We start from the raw sequence: 18,847 nt of genomic DNA, 5'->3' as shown, positions 1-18,847 counted from the left end.
CAAAACACAGCGAGAAATAAAACAGTATTGATGAGTGCACGGAGGTGCCAATGTGCATCTTTGATTCAGGCCCAGCCCACTGCTTTTCAAACACTACCGGTTGAACCTCTCTTATCCAGTACCCTTGGGACCTGGCCTATACCGGATAAGAGGATTTGCCGGACGACGGGAGGTCACGGCGACCCTCCCGTCGTCCCGGTAAGTTTTTAATATGATGGTTCATTTCGGGCAGAGGCACCAACTCTGGGAGCAGGAGGGTCAATGTGTACCTGTGAGGAACATCAGTGTAGTGTCGCCGTGGGCTGCAGGTCAGCCGAGAAAGATCGGCAGTGGTTACAGCAGAGTACAAATCCTTCCAACTGATGTAAAGTCCAATGTGTGATCTTGTTTGAGATGAGAGATCTTCATTGTTTTAAGCATTAGTTTAGAGAGCCTCCAATACTTCAGCCGACTTTGTCCTCAACTACAAAATGTGCCTTATCGTCAATATCAGTTTTTAAAACAAAAAAAAATTAAAAACTGATATTGACGATTACTCTCGGCTGACCTGCAGCCCACAGCCACACTTCACTGATGTTTCTCACGGGTACACATTGACTCTGCTGCTCCCAGAGTTGGTGTCTCCACCCAAAATGAATCATTACATTAAAAACTTACCGGGTACTGCTGATAACGCTCCGACCAGACTGAGGAGGGAATACTGGAGGCAGCAGCAAGAGGAATAGCCAGCCCTAGGACACAGCACGATGACCCGGCCTAGGAAGGAACACCGGAGGTAGCGGGGAGAAGAGGAACAGCCAGCCTCAGGACACAGCGTGGGTCCTGCCGGGAATGATGCCGGACCAGGGAGGTTGCCGGTTAAAGGAGTACCGGATAAGAGAGGTTCAACCCGTATCATAGAAAGTTATAGCCATTTCGGTCCATTGTGTCCATGCCGGCCGACAAAGAGCTATCCAGCCTAATCCCAATTTCCAGCTCTATTCCGTAGTCTTGTGGGTTACGGCACTTCAAGTGCATATCCAAATACTTTTTAAATGTGGTGAGGGTTTCTACCTCTATCACCCTTTCAGGCAGTGAGTTCCAGACCCTCATTACCCCATGTGTGAAAACATTTCCCCTCAAATCTCCTACCAATTACGTTAAATCTATGCCCCCTGGTTGTTGACCCCGCTGCTAAGAGAAATAGGCTCTTTCTATCCACTCTATCTAGGCCCCTCATAATGTTGTACACCTCAATAAGGTCTCCCCTTAGCCTCCTCTGTTCCAAAGAAAACAACCTCAGCCTCTCCATTCACAGCAGACTGGCAACTTAATTGCTCGTCACCATTTTGGTCATTTCACTCCAGAGTGGTCACAACACATCAGAACACAAACAAAGTCTGGGATCTTTACATTTACAGTAGTCTGTGAATTTCATTTCTCACATTTGTACAATTTATATTTTTCTCCTATTTTCAGTCGCTCCTGTCCAAGATCATGCAAACCTTCCCAACAGAAGACAAGCAATGTCTTTGGACACTGGCAGGGTGGCAAATTCCACAAATTAATTTCAGAGAGATTTTTGGTCAACCTCACCAACCCACAATCTGGAACGCTTAGTACCAGACTGCACATGCCAGCACACTAACACTACATTATAGCATCTCAGGGACTTTAAGCCAGATTGTGAAAATAACTCGAACATTTTGACTTGCCAATCTGCCAGTAAAAGTATATGAGCAGGCAACAGGCCACCTAACCCCTCAATTTTCTATCAATTCGGTGACACCCTCACTTTGTGAATATAGTTCGACCGAAGGGGACAAAATAAAATGCGAGAAATCTCGGTGATCTTGCTTTACACTGACTATTAGGCTGTTTTTAATAACCTAATAGAACCCAGAATAGATCCAATGGCACTATTCAAAGAAGAACAGGGTGTTCTCTCTGGTGTCCTGCCAATATTTATCCCTCAACCAATATTTAAAAATAGGTGATCTTGTCATTTATCTCATTGCTGTTTTGTGGGACCTTGCTTTTCCTACATCACAAAAGTGACTACACTACAGTAATACTTAATTGGCTGTAAAGCGCTTTGGGCATTGCGATTGCGGAAGGCTCTGTATAAATGCAAGCCTCTCTTTTTTGCTTCTTTCAGTTATCACTACTTTAATTATAATAGTTACAAATGGTTACAATGGGAATTCTTTAGTTCCTCATTTGTGGTCAATCGTGGGTACTCCTAGTCTAGTTTCTTTAAGGTTAATGGTCTTTCAAATTTTCTGTATTATCTAGAGTGTAATGTTTACTCTTTAATACTCCACTCTGCCAAGTGAGCAGATCTCACGATAAACAACAGGTCAGTCGGAACTGGCAATAAATATTGGGTTTAATTTCTATGTTGAGACAAAAAAAAGTTTACACGTTCCCACCCCCCTCCCCCAGCTTAACCATAAAACACTGAAAAGGTGAAGAGGTTAGTGATTGCTTATAATGAATTCACCCGAAATAATACTGCACCAAGCCAAGTTAAGTTTCACGTGGCTTAAAAAACAAAAGCGTCACATTTTAGTTCATTACAGTCTATTCAAACGATTTAATGCCACTTTCCCACATTTAACCGGGCTGAGTTCCTTCCAGTTTCCTTAAAAAATCATTGCAGTCAGCGCTGAAACCCATTAAAAACCAATAGCATGAGAGCTGGCCATTTTAACACTTTGCACTTTCCTAAAAATGGACTAGTCTTCAACCAGGCTACTGGCACATCAATCTTCACTCTTGTGTCAACCTGATTTTTCTTTCTCTGCCGGATGGAACCTCAGCCAACTTCTCACATTTCTATTTCAGTCCTGCCTTACACCCACCGCATTCATATGTTTCCTGTCTCTCTAATTTCTTTATTTATGCTTTTTCCTCCCACTGTCTCTTTAGCTGCCAAATTGTCTTCTGCTTTACTTTCAAGAACTTCACAGATCATTCTAAGTACACTACCTCTATAGTTACCAAAGCAAGTGCTCTACTCGGAACTTCTACACGGTGAGTGAGCCCCAGGTGGGCAGAGGAAACATTTCAAGGACACCCTCAAAGCCTCTTTGATAAAGTACAACATCCCCACTGGCACCTGGGAATCCCTGGCCCAAGGCTGCCCTAAGTGGAGGAAGAGCATCCGGGAGGGCGCTGAGCACCTCGAGTCTCATCATCGAGTGCATGCAGAAACCAAGCGCAGACAGCGGAAGGAGCATGCGGCAAACAGACTCCCCGTCCACCCTTTCCTTCAACCACTGTCTACCCACCTGTGACAGAGACTGTAATTCCCGTATTGGACTGTACAGTCACCTGAGAACTCACTTTTAGAACATTGAAGCACTGATCACATTCGATCAGCTCCTTTGGGCAGGCCGCATAGTGCGCATGCCAGACATGAGACTCCCAAAGCAAGTGCTCTATGCGGAGCTCCTTCACGGCAAGCGAGCCAAAGGTGGGCAGTGGAAACATTACAAGGACACCCTCAAAGCCTCCCTGATAAAGTGCAACATTTCCACTGACATCTGGGAATCCCTGGCTAAAGACCGTCGTAAGTGGAGAAAGTGCATCCGGGAGGGCGCTGAGCACCTCGAGTCTCATCTCTGAGAGCATGCAGAAATCAAGCGCAGGCAGTGGAAAGAGTGCGTGGCAAACCAGTCCCACCCATCCCTTCCCTCAACGACTATCTGTCCCACCTGTGACAGAGTCTGTGGCTCTCATGTTGAACTGTTCAGCCACCAAAGAACACACTTCAGGAGTGGAAGCAAGTCTTCCTCGATTCCGAGGGACTACCTATGATGATGATGATGACCTTTAGCGCCTGTGCGTTTTTTTCCTTTTCCTCCCCTTTGTTCTATTCCCTCTTTAAAGACTGTTCATCTTTATATTTTCTAATTCTTTCTTTCTTTCGTTTCTTTCTGATAAAGGGTTACTCCTGAAACATTAACATTAATATGTTGATCGACCTGCTGAGTGTTTCCAGCATTTTTTATTGGTGCTTCAGATTTTCAATTTTTTTGCTTTTTGTTTATATTGATCTTCAACAGATAGTTGGGGATACCAAACCAAATATTACAAGCCTGCCCCACTTCACAACACCTTAGCCCGCATACCTTGGTTTCTTCAATTTGCATTATGGTAGCCTGGCATTCAAAAATGCTGTCATTAATATAGTCAATATTTGCATTTAAGGCTTCAAGCTCCTCATTTATTTCCTGGATGGACTTATCTTCTGGATTTTCTGTTAAAATCCGTTCCCTTTTCCCGAGTAGTATTTCCTGCAAACCAATTAATTCATCTCGTTTCTGCAAAGGAATGACAGACATTAACTGATTATTAATACTGTCAAAAGATGAAATACAAGTTGGGAAAAACAAGGTCACACTCAGTTAAATAGTTGGTTCAAGAAATAATGAACCAGAAACATTCAAACAATGGTGAGCCTGACTGTGAGATGCCGATTTCGCAAAGCTGCACATCTCAGATAGCAACTTTTGAAATTTTGCGGGTAACTGCGCATCTGTCCTTGCCTAAAGTTGCTGTAGCACTTGCGCATCAGTAACCGTGAGCGCTATTAGCCTCAGCGTTACTTTGACAGCACATTTTGGGCCCTTGATTCCAGTTTCAGAAGCAGAGAATACATACAAAAAGAAAACATTGCTGCAAAAGCCTGGAGAGTAACTCAGCATGCTTGTGTAATAAGTTAGTGTGAATACCCCGAGCAGGCGATTCATATCAGCTTCCAAGTTGGAAATAGTCATCCTCTGCATCACAATGTCAGTTACCCTGCGCTCCAGTGCCTGCCATTTTAGCCGGGCGGTCTTAGAGAAGCTCTCACCAACTCCCTTTTTCTGGTACTTGATTTTTCTACAGAATAAAAGGAGTCAACAAGTTCAACAAAAAAAAACTCAGAACATGCATTAAAAAAAGATAGTGGATTTATGTTATTAGTTAGAAGTCAGGAGAGAGGAAACGTGGAATAAGATCACTTATTTTAGTGAAACATATTTTCTCATATTGCAAATCACAATTGACACCACTGCTGTGTTGGGAGAATTCGCTGTATATAACGTTTAATGCAACGTGACCTATTAGCAGTTAAACTGGTTTAGCTGAATTGAACCCCTATCCCACCAAAGAATTTGTTTCCCTTTCATGTACATTCCCTCGAGCCAGGCTGAAACCAGATTTTATATCACGCAGGCTCAGGTCAATAGGAAGGTTTGTGTTAGCTATTCACTCACTTCCATGGATAAAGTCCTCTATGGAGCAAAACCAGGAAGGAAGTGAATGGGAGTAAAAAACCCAGCAACTTTAAAATAACCCCAGTGCTCATTGAACTTTCGCTCAAAACTACTGAAAAAAGAAAATTAAAATGGCAAGGGAGGCCACACACGGCGGCATTTCGGATATCCAATTTATACCATCTGATAAAGGTAAATTGTTTCTCACAAATGGAATAAGCCTGTTCACCATGCATTCAATTTACCTTTTAACAATTTCAACAGCCTCTGCCAAATCGAGTTACGTACCTATCATCAGAAGTGACAGTTCATTATTTTTTAAATCCCCCATACAGGAATATATATCTATGAAATTCAAGCCAGCTTGGCCTCAATTGTAAAGTTGGTATGAATATTTAGCTCTCTGATACTATGCAAAGCCAAAAATACTTGTCAAAACTGTTCATATTGACCACTGGATATAATTTTTTTTTAAACATACTTTACATTTCTAAGTTGTACATCTTCCAATCTTGTCCTTTAATTGGGTCAGATTTACGGCAGTAGTGAGGGGACAGGAATAATCCCAGTCACTATCAGAGGTTTTTTCACATTCTACCGGTGCGAGATACTGAGTTTATCAGATTCCACAATATTAAACTATTTCTTGCATTGACAGGAATTCATTAATTTTGATTTATTTTTCACCTTTTAAGATGCGTTACTGATTACATATGTACCTCACTGATCTAGTTCCATTCACTGCAGACACGGTCTCATTCCAGGCTGCATTTAACTTTCTGTTCCACTGTTTAACAATGTTGGACACGGATTTTGAGGCAGATTCTGGTTCTGAAGATGTGGTACAGGTACTGGCCGAAAGCTCCATCCCAGAGTCCAGGAAATTTTGCTTCCGGCTTACACGACCGGCGACTCGGTTGGACATTGGCTTCGCTAATCTTCGGAGAGCACTGACCTAAGCGTAAGAAAAAAAAACAGAATAATGACCAAAATTATATGAGAAGATGCAATGAGCTGTCGGTATTTTCTTTTAAAAGAGGGACCTCTTTCTTCATTGATGCTTCCTAATTGCAGTATTTTACTTTGATAAGCATACAATATCTATTACCAATACCCTTTTCAAAACTTATCTGGATGCAAAATAATTGCGATTAACGTTCCCTTTATAGTGTAAATTTTTGGAATATTTCTCAGCATCACTGACACAGAATGTGGCACTTATAGAGTCCAGGATTGTAAAGGACCTTAATATTAGGATTGAATGCACCAGAATAAGGCCATAGAATGTTTTTGCCATTTCCCCAATAAAATCCATGTAACTAGTTATTTTATGTATACAAGTAAAAGTTTCCTTTCCCCTCTTAAGAGGGTTTCAGCGAAGGCCTGAAATGGAACCATTCCACATGACTTTAGCTCGGAGGTTCTCCGCTACTGAGATCTATAGAAATGTGAAGAATCAACATTTTTCACTGCAGAATACTGTATTTTTTTATCAATACTAATTAAAGCATTGCAAGAATGGTGGCATTTCTCTCTCAAATACTCAAGGGTAGGTCGGAGCGTTTGTTTAATACCAGTACATATAGACATTAACATTGGACCCTTCAGCTTCTTGCAATTTAAATTGCATCTGGTACTTCTACTCCCTTCCATAGTTATGTTCTGCAGCCTGTCTGATATCATACAAATGCTTAGTGTATTCGTGTTAAATGCCTTTGTCCGCGATATTACCTGAATTATTACCATGTTTGAATCATGTATGGAGGCTCAATTCAAGAATTATTTTTATTAGCTAATCATTGGTCCTTTTAACAATGAGGATGAGACACTTTAAAATGTTTCTAGCTTAGTGGAATGATCACAATGTCATATAAATACAAGAAATATAAAGCTAACAGAGTAAACTGAACAGCGCAAGAAGCAGAGCAACATAGAAACATAGAAACATAGAAAATAGGTGCAGGAGCAGGCCATTCAGCCCTTCTAGCCTGCACCGCCATTCAATGAGTTCATGGCTGAACATGAAACTTCAGTACCCCCTTCCTGCTTTCTCGCCATAACCCTTGATCCCCCGAGTAGTAAGGACTTCATCTAACTCCCTTTTGAATATATTTAGTGAATTGGCCTCAACTACTTTCTGTGGTAGAGAATTCCACAGGTTCACCACTCTCTGGGTGAAGAAGTTTCTCCTCATCTCGGTCCTAAATGGCTTACCCCTTATCCTCAGACTGTGACCCCTGGTTCTGGACCTCCCCAACATTGGGAACATTCTTTCTGCATCTAACCTGTCTAAACCCGTCAGAATTTTAAACGTTTCTATGAGGTCCCCTCTCATTCTTCTGAACTCCAGTGAATACAAGCCCAATTGATCCAATCTTTCTTGATAGGTCAGTCCCGCCATCCCGGGAATCAGTCTGGTGAACCTTCGCTGCACTCCCTCAATAGCAAGAATGTCCTTCCTCAAGTTAGGGGACCAAAACTGTACACAATACTCCAGGTGTGGCCTCACCAAGGCCCTGTACAACTGTAGCAACACCTCCCTGCCCCTGTATTCAAATCCCCTCGCTATGAAGGCCAACATGCCATTTGCTTTCTTAACCGCCTGCTGTACCTGCATGCCAACCTTCAATGACTGATGTACCATGACACCCAGGTCTCGTTGCACCTTCCCTTTTCCTAATCTGTCACCATTCAGATAATAGTCTGTCTCTCTGTTTTTACCACCAAAGTGGATAACCTCACATTTATCCACATTATACTTCATCTGCCATGCATTTGCCCACTCACCTAACCTATCCAAGTCACTCTGCAGCCTAATAGCATCCTCCTCGCAGCTCACACTGCCACCCAACTTAGTATCATCCGCAAATTTGGAGATACTGCATTTAATCCCCTCGTCTAAATCATTAATGTACAATGTAAACAGCTGGGGCCCCAGCACAGAACCTTGCGGCACTCCACTAGTCACTGCCTGCCATTCTGAAAAGTACCCGTTTACTCCTACTCTTTGCTTCCTGTCTGACAACCAGTTCTCAATCCACGTCAGCACACTACCCCCAATCCCATGTGCTTTAACTTTGCACATTAATCTCTTGTGTGGGACCTTGTCGAAAGCCTTCTGAAAGTCCAAATATACCACATCAACTGGTTCTCCTTTGTCCACTTTACTGGAAACATCCTCAAAAAATTCCAGAAGATTTGTCAAGCATGATTTCCCTTTCACAAATCCATGCTGACTTCGACCTATCATGTCACCATTTTCCAGATGCACTGCTATGACATCCTTAATAATTGATTCCATCATTTTACCCACTACTGAGGTCAGGCTGACCGGTCTATAATTCCCTGTTTTCTCTCTCCCTCCTTTTTTAAAAAGTGGGGTTACATTGGCTACCCTCCACTCCATAGGAACTGATCCAGATTCAATGGAATGTTGGAAAATGACTGTCAATGCATCCGCTATTTCCAAGGCCACCTCCTTAAGTACTCTAGGATGCAGGCCATCAGGCCCTGGGGATTTATCGGCCTTCAATCCCATCAATTTCCCCAACACAATTTCCCGACTAATAAAGATTTCCCTCAGTTCCTCTTCCTTACTAGACCCTCTGACCCCTTTTATATCCGGAAGGTTGTTTGTATCCTCCTTAGTGAATACCGAACCAAAGTACTTGTTCAATTGATCCGCCATTTCTTTGTTCCCCGTTATGACTTCCCCTGATTCTGACTGCAGGGGACCTACGTTTGTCTTCACCAACCTTTTTCTCTTTACATACCTATAGAAACTTTTGCAATCCGCCTTAATGTTCCCTGCAAGCTTCTTCTCGTACTCCATTTTCCCTGTCCTAATCAAACCCTTTGTCCTCCTCTGCTGAGTTCTAAATTTCTCCCAGTCCCCAGGTTCGCTGCTATTTCTGGCCAATTTGTATGCCACTTCCTTGGCTTTAATACTATCCCTGATTTCCCTAGATAGCCACGGTTGAGCCACCTTCCCCTTTTTATTTTTACGCCAGACAGGAATGTACAATTGTTGTACTTCATCCATGCGGTCTCTAAATGTCTGCCATTGCCCATCCACAGTCAACCCCCTAAGTATCATTCGCCAATCTATCCTAGCCAATTCACGCCTCATACCTTCAAAGTTACCCTTCTTTAAGTTCTGGACCATGGTCTCTGAAATTACTGTTTCATTCTCCATCCTAATGCAGAATTCCACCATATTATGGTCACTCTTCCCCAAGGGGCCTCGCACAATGAGATTGCTAATTAATAACAGACATAATAACTTCACGGTGGGGCGGACAATATTCAAGGGAATAATGGAGGCATGTGAAAAAGGAACGGCAGTAATCATGGGGGATTTTAACCTACATATTATTTGGTCAAATCAAATCACACGGGGTAGCCTGGAGGAGGAATTCATAGAATGCATACGGGATTGTTTCTTAGAACAGTATGTTACAGAACCTACAAGGGAGCAAGCTATCTTAGATCGGGTCCTGTGTAATGAGACAAGAATAATAAACAATCTCCTAGTAAAAGATCCTCTCGGAATGAGTGATCACAGTATGGTTGAATTTGTAATACAGATTGAGGGTGAGGAAGTACTGTCTCAAACAAGCGTACAATGCTTAAACAAAGGGGACTACAGTGGGATGAGGGCAGAGTTGGCGAAAGTAGACAGGAAACACAGACTAAACGGTGGCACAATTGAGGAACAGTGGGGGACTTTTAAGGAGCTCTTTCATAGTGCTCAACAAAAATATATTCCAGTGAAAAAGAAGGGCGGTAAGAGAAGGGATAACCAAGGAAATAAAGGAGAGTATCAAATTAAAAACCAATGCATAGAAGGTGGCCAAGGTTAGTGGGAAACTAGAAGATTGGGAAAATTTTAAACGACAGCAAAGAATGACTAAGAAACAGATACACTGCTTTGAGTACTGTTGAGGGAGATGACTCATCAGGGGAGGGCAGCAGCAGCCAAGTTCATGGCACCGTGGCTGGCTCTGTTACACAGGAGGGCAGGAAAAAGAGTGGGAGAGCGATAGTGATAGGGGATTCAATTGTTAGGGGAATAGACAGGCGTTTCTGCGGCCGCAACCGAGACTCCAGGATAGTATGTTGCCTCCCTGGTGCAAGGGTCAAGGATGTCTCGGAGCGGGTGCAGGACATACTAAAAAGGGAGGGAGAACAGCCAGTTGTCGTGGTGCACATTGGTACCAACAACATAGGTTAAAAAAAAAAGGGATGAGGTCCTACGAAACGAATTAAAGGAGCTAGGAGGTAAATTAAAAAGTAAGATCTCAAAAGTAGTAATCTCGGGATTGCTACCAGTGCCACGTGCTAGTCAGAGTAGGAATCACAGGATAGCGCAGATGAATACGTGGCTTCAGCAGTGGTGCAGCAGAGAGGGATTCAAATTCCTGGGGCATTGGAACCAGTTCTGGGGGAGGTGGGACCAGTACAAACCGGACGGTCTACACCTGGGCAGGACCGGAACCAATGTCCTAGGGGGATTGTTTGCTAGTACTGTTGGGGAGGTGTTAAACTAATATGGCAGGGGGATGGGAACCAATGAAGGGAGACAGAGGGAAACAAAAAGGAGATAAAAGCAAAAAACAGAAAGGAGATGAGAAAAAGTGGAGGGCAGAGAAACGCAAGACAAAGAACAAAAAGGGCCACTGTACAACAAAATTCTAAAAGGACAAAGGGTGTTAAAAAAACAAGCCTGAAGGCTTTGTGTCTTAATGTAAGGAGTATCCGTAATAAGGTGGATGAATTAACTGTGCAAATAGATGTTAACAAATATGATATGATTGGGATTACGGAGACGTGGCTCCAGAATGATCAGGGCTGGGAACTCAACATCCAGGGGTATTCAACATTCAGGAAGGATAGAATAAAAGGAAAAGGAGGTGGGATAGAATTGCTGGTTAAAGAGGAGATTAATACAATAGTTAGGAATGACATTAGCTTGAATGATGTGGAATCTATATGGGTAGAGCTGCAGAACACCAAAGGGCAAAAAACATTAGTGGGAGTTGTGTACAGACCTCCAAACAGTAGTAGTGATGTTGGGGAGGGCATCAAACAGGAAATTATGGGTGCATGCAATAAGGGTGCAGCAGTTATAATGGGTAATTTTAATATGCACATAGGTTGGGCTAACCAAACTGGAAGCAATACGGTGGAAGAGGATTTCCTGGAGTGCATAAGGAATGGTTGTCTAGACCAATATGTCGAGGAACCAACTAGGGGAGAGGCCATCTTAGACTGGGTGTTGTGTAATGAGAGAGGATTAATTAGCAATCTCGTTGTGCGAGGCCCCTTGGGGAAGAGTGACCATAATATGGTGGAATTCTGCATTAGGATGGAGAATGAAACAGTTAATTCAGAGACCATGGTCCAGAACTTAAAGAAGGCTAACTTTGAATGTATGAGACGTGAATTGGCTGGGATTGATTGGCAAATGATACTTGAGGAGTTGACTGTGGATGGGCAATGGCAGACATTTAGAGACATTTGGATGAACTACAACAATTGTACATTCCTGTCTGGCATAAAAATAAAAAAGCAAAGGTGGCTCAACCGTGGCTATCAAGGGAAATCAGGGATAGTATTAAAGCCAAGGAAGTGGCATACAAATTGGCCAGAAATAGCAGCGAACCCAGAGATTGGGAGAAATTTAGAACTCAGCAGAGGAGGACAAAGGGTTTGATTAGGGCAGGGAAAATGGAGTACGAGAAGAAGCTTGCAGGGAACATTAAGACGGATTACAAAAGTTTCTTTCGATATGTAAAAAGAGAAAAAGGTTAGTAAAGACAAATGTAGGTCCCCTGCAGTCAGAATCAGGGGAAGTCATAACGGGGAACAAAGAAATGGCGGACCAATTGAACAAGTACTTTGGTTCGGTATTCACTAAGGAGGACACTAACAACATTCCGGATATAAGAAGAGTCAGAGGGTCCAGTAAGGAGGAGGAACTGAGGGAAATCCTTATTAGTCGGGAAATTGTGTTGGGGAAATTGATGGGATTGAAGGCCGATAAATCTCCAGGGCCTGATGGACTGCATCCCAGAGTACTTAAGGAGGTGGCCTTGGAAATAGCGGATGCATTGACAGTCATTTTCCAAAATTCCATTGACTCTGGATCAGTTCCTATCGAGTGAAGGGTAGCCAATATAACCCCACTTTTTAAAAAAGGAGGGAGAGAGAAAACAGGGAATTATCGACTGGTCAGCCTGACATCGGTAGTGGGTAAGATGATGGAATCAATTATTAAGGATGTCATAGCAGCGCATTTGGAAAGAGGTGACATGATAGGTCCAAGTCAGCATGGATTTGTGAAAGGGAAATCATGCTTGACAAATCTTCTGGAATTTTTTGAGGATGTTTCCAGTAGAGTGGACAAGGGAGAACCATTTGATGTGGTAGATTTGGACTTTCGGAAGGCTTTCGACAAGGTTCCACACAAGAGATTAATGTGCAAAGTTAAAGCACATGGGATTGGGGGTAGTGTGCTGACATGGATTGAGAAATGGTTGTCAGACAGGAAGCAAAGAGTAGGAGTAAATGGGTACTTTTCAGAATGGCAGGCAGTGACTAGTGGGGTACCGCAAGGTTCTGTGCTGGGGCCCCAGCTGTTTACACTGTACATTAATGATTTAGACGAGGGGATTAAATGTAGTATCTCCAAATTTGCGGATGACACTAGGTTCGGTGGCAGTGTGAGCTGCGAGGAGGATGCTATGAGGCTGCAGAGCGACTTGGATAGGTTAGGTGAGTGGGCAAATGCATGACAGATGAAATATAATGTGGATAAATGTGAGGTTGTCCACTTTGGTGGTAAAAACAGAGAGACAGACTATTATCTGAATGGTGACAGATTAGGAAAAGGGGAGGTGCAACGAGACCTGGGTGTCATGGTACATCAGTCATTGAAGGTCGGCATGCAAGTACAGCATGCGGTTAAGAAAGCAAATGGCATGTTGGCCTTCATAGCGAGGGGATTTGAATACAGGGGCAGGGAGGTGTTGCTACAGTTGTACAGGGCCTTGGTGAGGCCACACCTGGAGTAATGTGTACAGTTTTGGTCTCCTAACCGGAGGAAGGACATTCTTGTTATCGTGGGAGTGCAGCGAAGGTTCACCAGACTGATGCCCAGGATGGCGGGACTGACCAATCAAGAAAGACTGAATCAACTGGGCTTGTATTCACTGGAGTTCAGAAGAATGAGAGGGGACCTTATGGAAACGTTTAAAATTCTGATGGGTTTAGACAGGTTAGATGCAGGAAAAATGTTCCCAATGTTGGGGAAGTCCAGAACCAGGGGTCACAGTCTAAGGATAAGGGGTAAGCCATTTAGGACAGAGATGAGGAGAAACTTCTTCACCCAGAGAGTGGTGAACCTGTGGAATTCTCGACCACAGAAAGTTGTTGAGGTCAATTCACTAAATATGTTCAAAAAGGAGTTAGATGTAGTCCTTACTACTCAGAGGATCAAGGGGTATGGCAAGAAAGCAGGAATGGGGTACTGAAGTTGTATGTTCAGCCATGAACTCATTGAATGGCGGTGCAGGCTAGAAGGGCCGAATGGCCTACTCCTGCACCTATTTTCTATGTTTCTATGTTTCTATGTAAAGCAATAAAGAAAGGAAAGATAGATTACGAAAGTAAACTTGTGCAAAACATAAAAAGCTTTTGCCGATATATAAAACGGAAAAGAGTGACTAAAGTAAATGTTGGTCCCTTAGAAGATGAGAAGGGGGATTTAATAATGGGAAATGTGGAAATGGCAGAGATCTTAAACAATTATTTTGCTTCGGTCTTCACAGTGGAAGACACAAAAACCATGCCAAAAATTGCTGGTCACGGGAATGTGGGAAGGGAGGACCTTGAGATAATCACTATCACTAGGGGGTTAGTGCTGGACAGGCTAATGGGACTCAAGATAGACAAGTCCCCTGGTCCTGATGAAACGCATCCCAGGGTATTAAAAGAGATGGCGGAAGTTATAGCAGATGCATTCGTTATGATCTACCAAAATTCTCTGGACTCTGGGGAGGTACCAGCGGATTGGAAAGCAGCTAATGTAACGCCTCTGTTTAAAAAAGGGGGCAGACAAAAGGCAGCTAACTATAGGCCAGTTAGTTTAACATCTGTAGTGGGGAAAATGCTTGAAGCTATCATTAAAGAAGAAATAGCAGGACATCTCGATAGGAATAGTGCAATCAAGCAGATGCAACATGGATTCATGAAGGGGAAATCATGTGTAACTAATTTACTGGAATTCTTTGAGGATACAACGAGCATGGTGGATAGAGGTGTACCGATGGATGTGGTGTATTTAGATTTCCAAAAGGCATTCGATAAGGTGCCACACAAAAGGTTACTGCAGAAGATAAAGGTACGCGGAGTCAGAGGAAATGTATTAGCATGGATAGAGAATTGGCTGGCGAACAGAAAGCAGAGAGTCGGGATAAATGGGTCCTTTTCGAGTTGGAAATCGGTGGTTAGTGGTGTGCCACAGGGATCGGTGCTGGGACCACAGCTGTTTACAATATACATAGATGACCTGGAAGAGGGGACAGAGTGTAGTGTAACAAAATTTGCAGATGACACAAAGATTAGTGGGAAAGCGGGTTGTGTAGAAGACACAGAGAGGCTGCAAAGAGATTTAGATAGGTTAAGCGAATGGGCTAAGGTTTGGCAGATGGAATACAATGTCGGAAAATGTGAGGTCATCCACCTTGGGAAAAAAAAACAGTAAAAGGAATATTATTTGAATGGGGAGAAATTACAACATGCTGCGGTGCAGAGAGACCTGGAGGTCCTTGTGCATGAATCACAAAAAGTTAGTTTGCAGGTGCAGCAGGTAATCAGGAAGGCGAATGGAATGTTGGCCTTCATTGCGAGAGGGATGGAGTACAAAAGCAGGGAGGTCCTGCTGCAACTGTACAGGGTATTGGTGAGGCCGCACCTGGAGTACTGCGTGCAGTTTTGGTCACCTTACTTAAGGAAGGATATACTAGCATTGGAGGGGGTACAGAGACGATTCATTAGGCTGATTCCGGAGATGAGGGGGTTACTTTATGATGATAGATTGAGTAGACAGGGTCTTTACTCATTGGAGTTCAGAAGGCTGAGGGATGATCTTATAGAAACATTTAAAATAATGAAAGGGATAGACAAGATAGAGGCAGAGAGGTTGTTTCCACTGGTCGGGGAGACTAGAACTAGGGGGCACAGCCTCAAAATACAGGGGAGCCAATTTAAAACCGAGTTGAGAAGGAATTTCTTTTCCCAGAGGGTTGTGAATCTGTGGAATTCTCTGCCCAAGGAAGCAGTTGAGGCTAACTCATTGAATATATTCAAATCACAGATAGATAGATTTTTAACCAATCAGGGAATTAAGAGTTATGGGGAGCAGGCGGATAAGTGGAGCTGAGTCCACGGCCAGATCAGCCATGATCTTGTTGAATGGCGGAGCAGGCTTGAGGGGCTAGATGGCCTACTCCTGTTCCTAATTCTTATGTTCTTCTGTTATGTTCTTATGACATGAGCTTCTGCTTTACAGTGTTATAGAGCAACCAACGAATGTAAAATGCATCAAGTTCACATTGACTTCAATCTGGATCTTTAACAGTGAATTCCCACCTCTTGTGTTTTTCTGCGTAGAACAATTTCTTGTTGCCGTTTTTGAGACTCCAAAGACCTAATTTGGAACTGAAATGAAAAATGATAGAAACACTCAGATTTAGAAACCCTCAGAATGAACTATATAAACAGCAAACTTAGCAAGATAATGCCTGGGATCTGCCCTGAAAATAGGTAAATTAATATACAATCGGGTGAATACGGATTACCACCATCATCTTCTCATTTCAACTTCAATCTGAATCCAGACAATTGGAACAACATTAAGTTGATGCAGGTATTCGCATTTCATACAACACCAATTTTAAAAGATTAATTATATCAGCAATTTCAATAATTTTCTATTTATCTGTAAACTTCTGCCAAGGGATTGCTAAAATTAGCTGCGAGAATGTGTGGGAAAGTTATCTCGAGTAGCAAAACTCTGCATGGGACTTTCTTTTCCTCTCCGTGGTGAACTATTTGGCCTTAGCTCAACAGCTCTTCGTTGTGGTGTGGCCCATAACAGAAGAACACAGGCACTAAAACCTGCATCTTGCGACATGATGAGGCAGATTAGAACTTTTACCGGTAGCAGAAAGTGTCCATTATACAATCTGCCCAATTTCCCTTGCCACATTGTATGGGATGTACAACAGGCAGCCTATCCCCGACCACCAATTTTCCACCCGTAAAAGCTAAAATCTCTCCCATGTGACATCTACATTCAGCATCAAGTGTTCCTCAGGCATAAACCAAACCAAAAGTAGGGTGGATTCCCCAAATTAACTCCAATCTGATAATAGCAACCCTTATTGCATCAATATGGATTTCCGTCTCAGCTGTCCTTATGGGCTCTATGAGTGAAAGTGATAAATTGTGATTGGATGAACTACGGAAACCACACACACACACACACAAACTATTTGAAGCCCTGCTGGGACTAACTTTACATAAAAACTTTACATCTGACAGAAATTTTAAAAGTGTAATTCCATCAGGTTAAAATGAGTGGTGAAAGTACTGGATTGTCATCCAGTCCCCCATTTTCTACGTACGAAACTGAACATTCATTCGTCCTCTGATATGATGTTCATTGTTTAGATCAATGTTATATCAGAGGACTGTTTGACAACAACTTGCATTTATATAGTGCCATTAACTACTAACATGCCTCAAGGCACTTTAACAAAATTTGACACCAACTATACAAGGCAATATTAGGACAGGTGAGGCAGGTTTTAAGGAGTGTCTTAAAGGAGGAGAGAGAGTTAGAGAAGTTTAAGGAGGGAATTAAGGAGCTTAAGGTCCAGGCAGCTTGCAACAAATGGGCCCTGTTTAATGCTGTCCATTTGTGAAAATCTTTCCCATGTATTGTTTGCTTTCAATGTGGATGTTGTTGCCGATCCTCATCCCTACCTCCGATCATGGCTCCTTCCTCCCTCAGTACTTACTTCTTGCCTCCTCTGTTCCTTTTTCAGTTGTGCGATCTCGCGGTTCCTCTTGCTTTCAATCATCCTCATTCGTTGCTGGTCCTCCCTCATTTGTTTCATGAGATTTACCTGGCAAAACAAGATTCCAGGAAAAACATTTAAATTATTGCACTCTACTTTGCAAATAGTTACATAAAAAGATAATAATTCAAAGAAAATGCTTTGTCATGTGGTAATGGGAATCAATTTTCACAAATAGTTAACCCCGCTGGTAAACCTCTTGATCTTCTAAACATTCTGTTTTCTATCCAATAGCTGATTATTAAACATAAATGGCAGGAACCTTAGCTGCATGTCTGTGTGACCAGAAAGAATCACAGTTATAGCAATTAAAAATAAAAACTAACTGGTAATTGCAAGAGGTTATCTCTAGACTATTACTTAAAAAGGAAAAATGTATCTGATACCCAGTATATCACAAACGGGAGTGTGTTACAAGGTTGAGGTACACTGAAGGGTTCAAATAATGTCATTAACCCAGAGATACCTTGGGCTCGATAATAACAAAGATGGGTATAATGTATGCACCTGTGAGGATGCTCACAGGTAGTTGTGGAGCTGTTGACGGAAGGCCTCCTAGTAGGACTGCTACTGGGCATGGCCAAGGTGGCCATCAGCCGGTCCAGGCAGCGGGCGGTCGAGGGGGTCATTCAACCCGACTGCCTGCCTCTCTTCCACAGTTACATCCGATCGAGGGTGTCCGTGGAGATGGAGCACACAATATCCACTGGTACGCTTGCAGCCTTCCGTGAGAGGTGGGCGCCAGAGGAACTGGAGTGTATCATCACCCCGGCAACCAAATTTTAATTTGATCATTAATGTTTAAAGCTTAATTTGTCTATGTTTCTCGGTTTTAGGGTAACCCGCCCCCCCACTGCCTTTTATCCAGGGGACACTTGTATAATTTGTGTTTTTAGTGCCATCAAAAAAAAAAGGGGGCACTTGTTTGAAAGTGTCTGAAGTGTGCCCCCCTTTAACCAGGGGGCACTTGATTAATGTTGTCTACAAAAATAGTTGTAGAGCTGTTGAGTTGGGAGTGGCTTAGCCAGTCTTGTGATGTTCACAAGACTCAATAAAACCCCAGCCAGTTGGGTTTGGGGGATCCACGATAAGGCAGGTAGTTGTGAGCCTGGTGGATGAACTGGCAATGTGTAGTGTAATTGTTAAACCTTTTGCTAATAAACCAACTAGTTCTTAATAGCAATGTGTTGCTATGAATTCTTAAGCAAAGAACCTATGAAGAAAATACATCACAGTGGGGTTTGAGCGAGGGAGGGGCAATAGCAGGCGCAAAACCCAGCAGATTGTGGGATGTGTGGGAACATCCAGATTCAACAGGCAAGCTCTTATTTTAACCTGCGAGTTTTGCATCTTCAATGCGTGTGCGCGGGCGTGATGTGCACCCGCATGACCTGATTTTACTTGGACTATTTAAAGGGCCAATGCCATCATGGAATTGGGAGGTGTTGGGAGGAT

At 42.9% G+C, this 18,847-nt stretch overlaps 1 protein-coding gene across 1 annotated transcript in view; it reads right to left on the bottom strand.

Annotated features, from left to right (window-relative positions):
* The window catches only part of kif21b (kinesin family member 21B), a 175,429-nt gene that overhangs the window by 48,284 nt on the left and 108,298 nt on the right, over positions 1-18,847 (bottom strand). Inside the window, exons 16-20 of the mRNA XM_070859421.1 lie at positions 17,333-17,440; positions 15,900-15,968; positions 5,966-6,201; positions 4,719-4,869; positions 4,116-4,307 (exon numbers count right to left, since the gene is read on the bottom strand). Of these exons, the coding sequence (XP_070715522.1) occupies positions 4,116-4,307; positions 4,719-4,869; positions 5,966-6,201; positions 15,900-15,968; positions 17,333-17,440 (756 nt within the window). The remainder of the gene's footprint in view (positions 1-4,115; positions 4,308-4,718; positions 4,870-5,965; positions 6,202-15,899; positions 15,969-17,332; positions 17,441-18,847) is intronic.

Source organism: Pristiophorus japonicus, chromosome 17, assembly GCF_044704955.1.
Source record: "Pristiophorus japonicus isolate sPriJap1 chromosome 17, sPriJap1.hap1, whole genome shotgun sequence".
NCBI lineage: Eukaryota > Metazoa > Chordata > Chondrichthyes > Pristiophoridae > Pristiophorus > Pristiophorus japonicus.
Note: the sequence above shows the minus strand (reverse complement) of the source record. Positions and strands in the feature narration are given on the sequence as shown.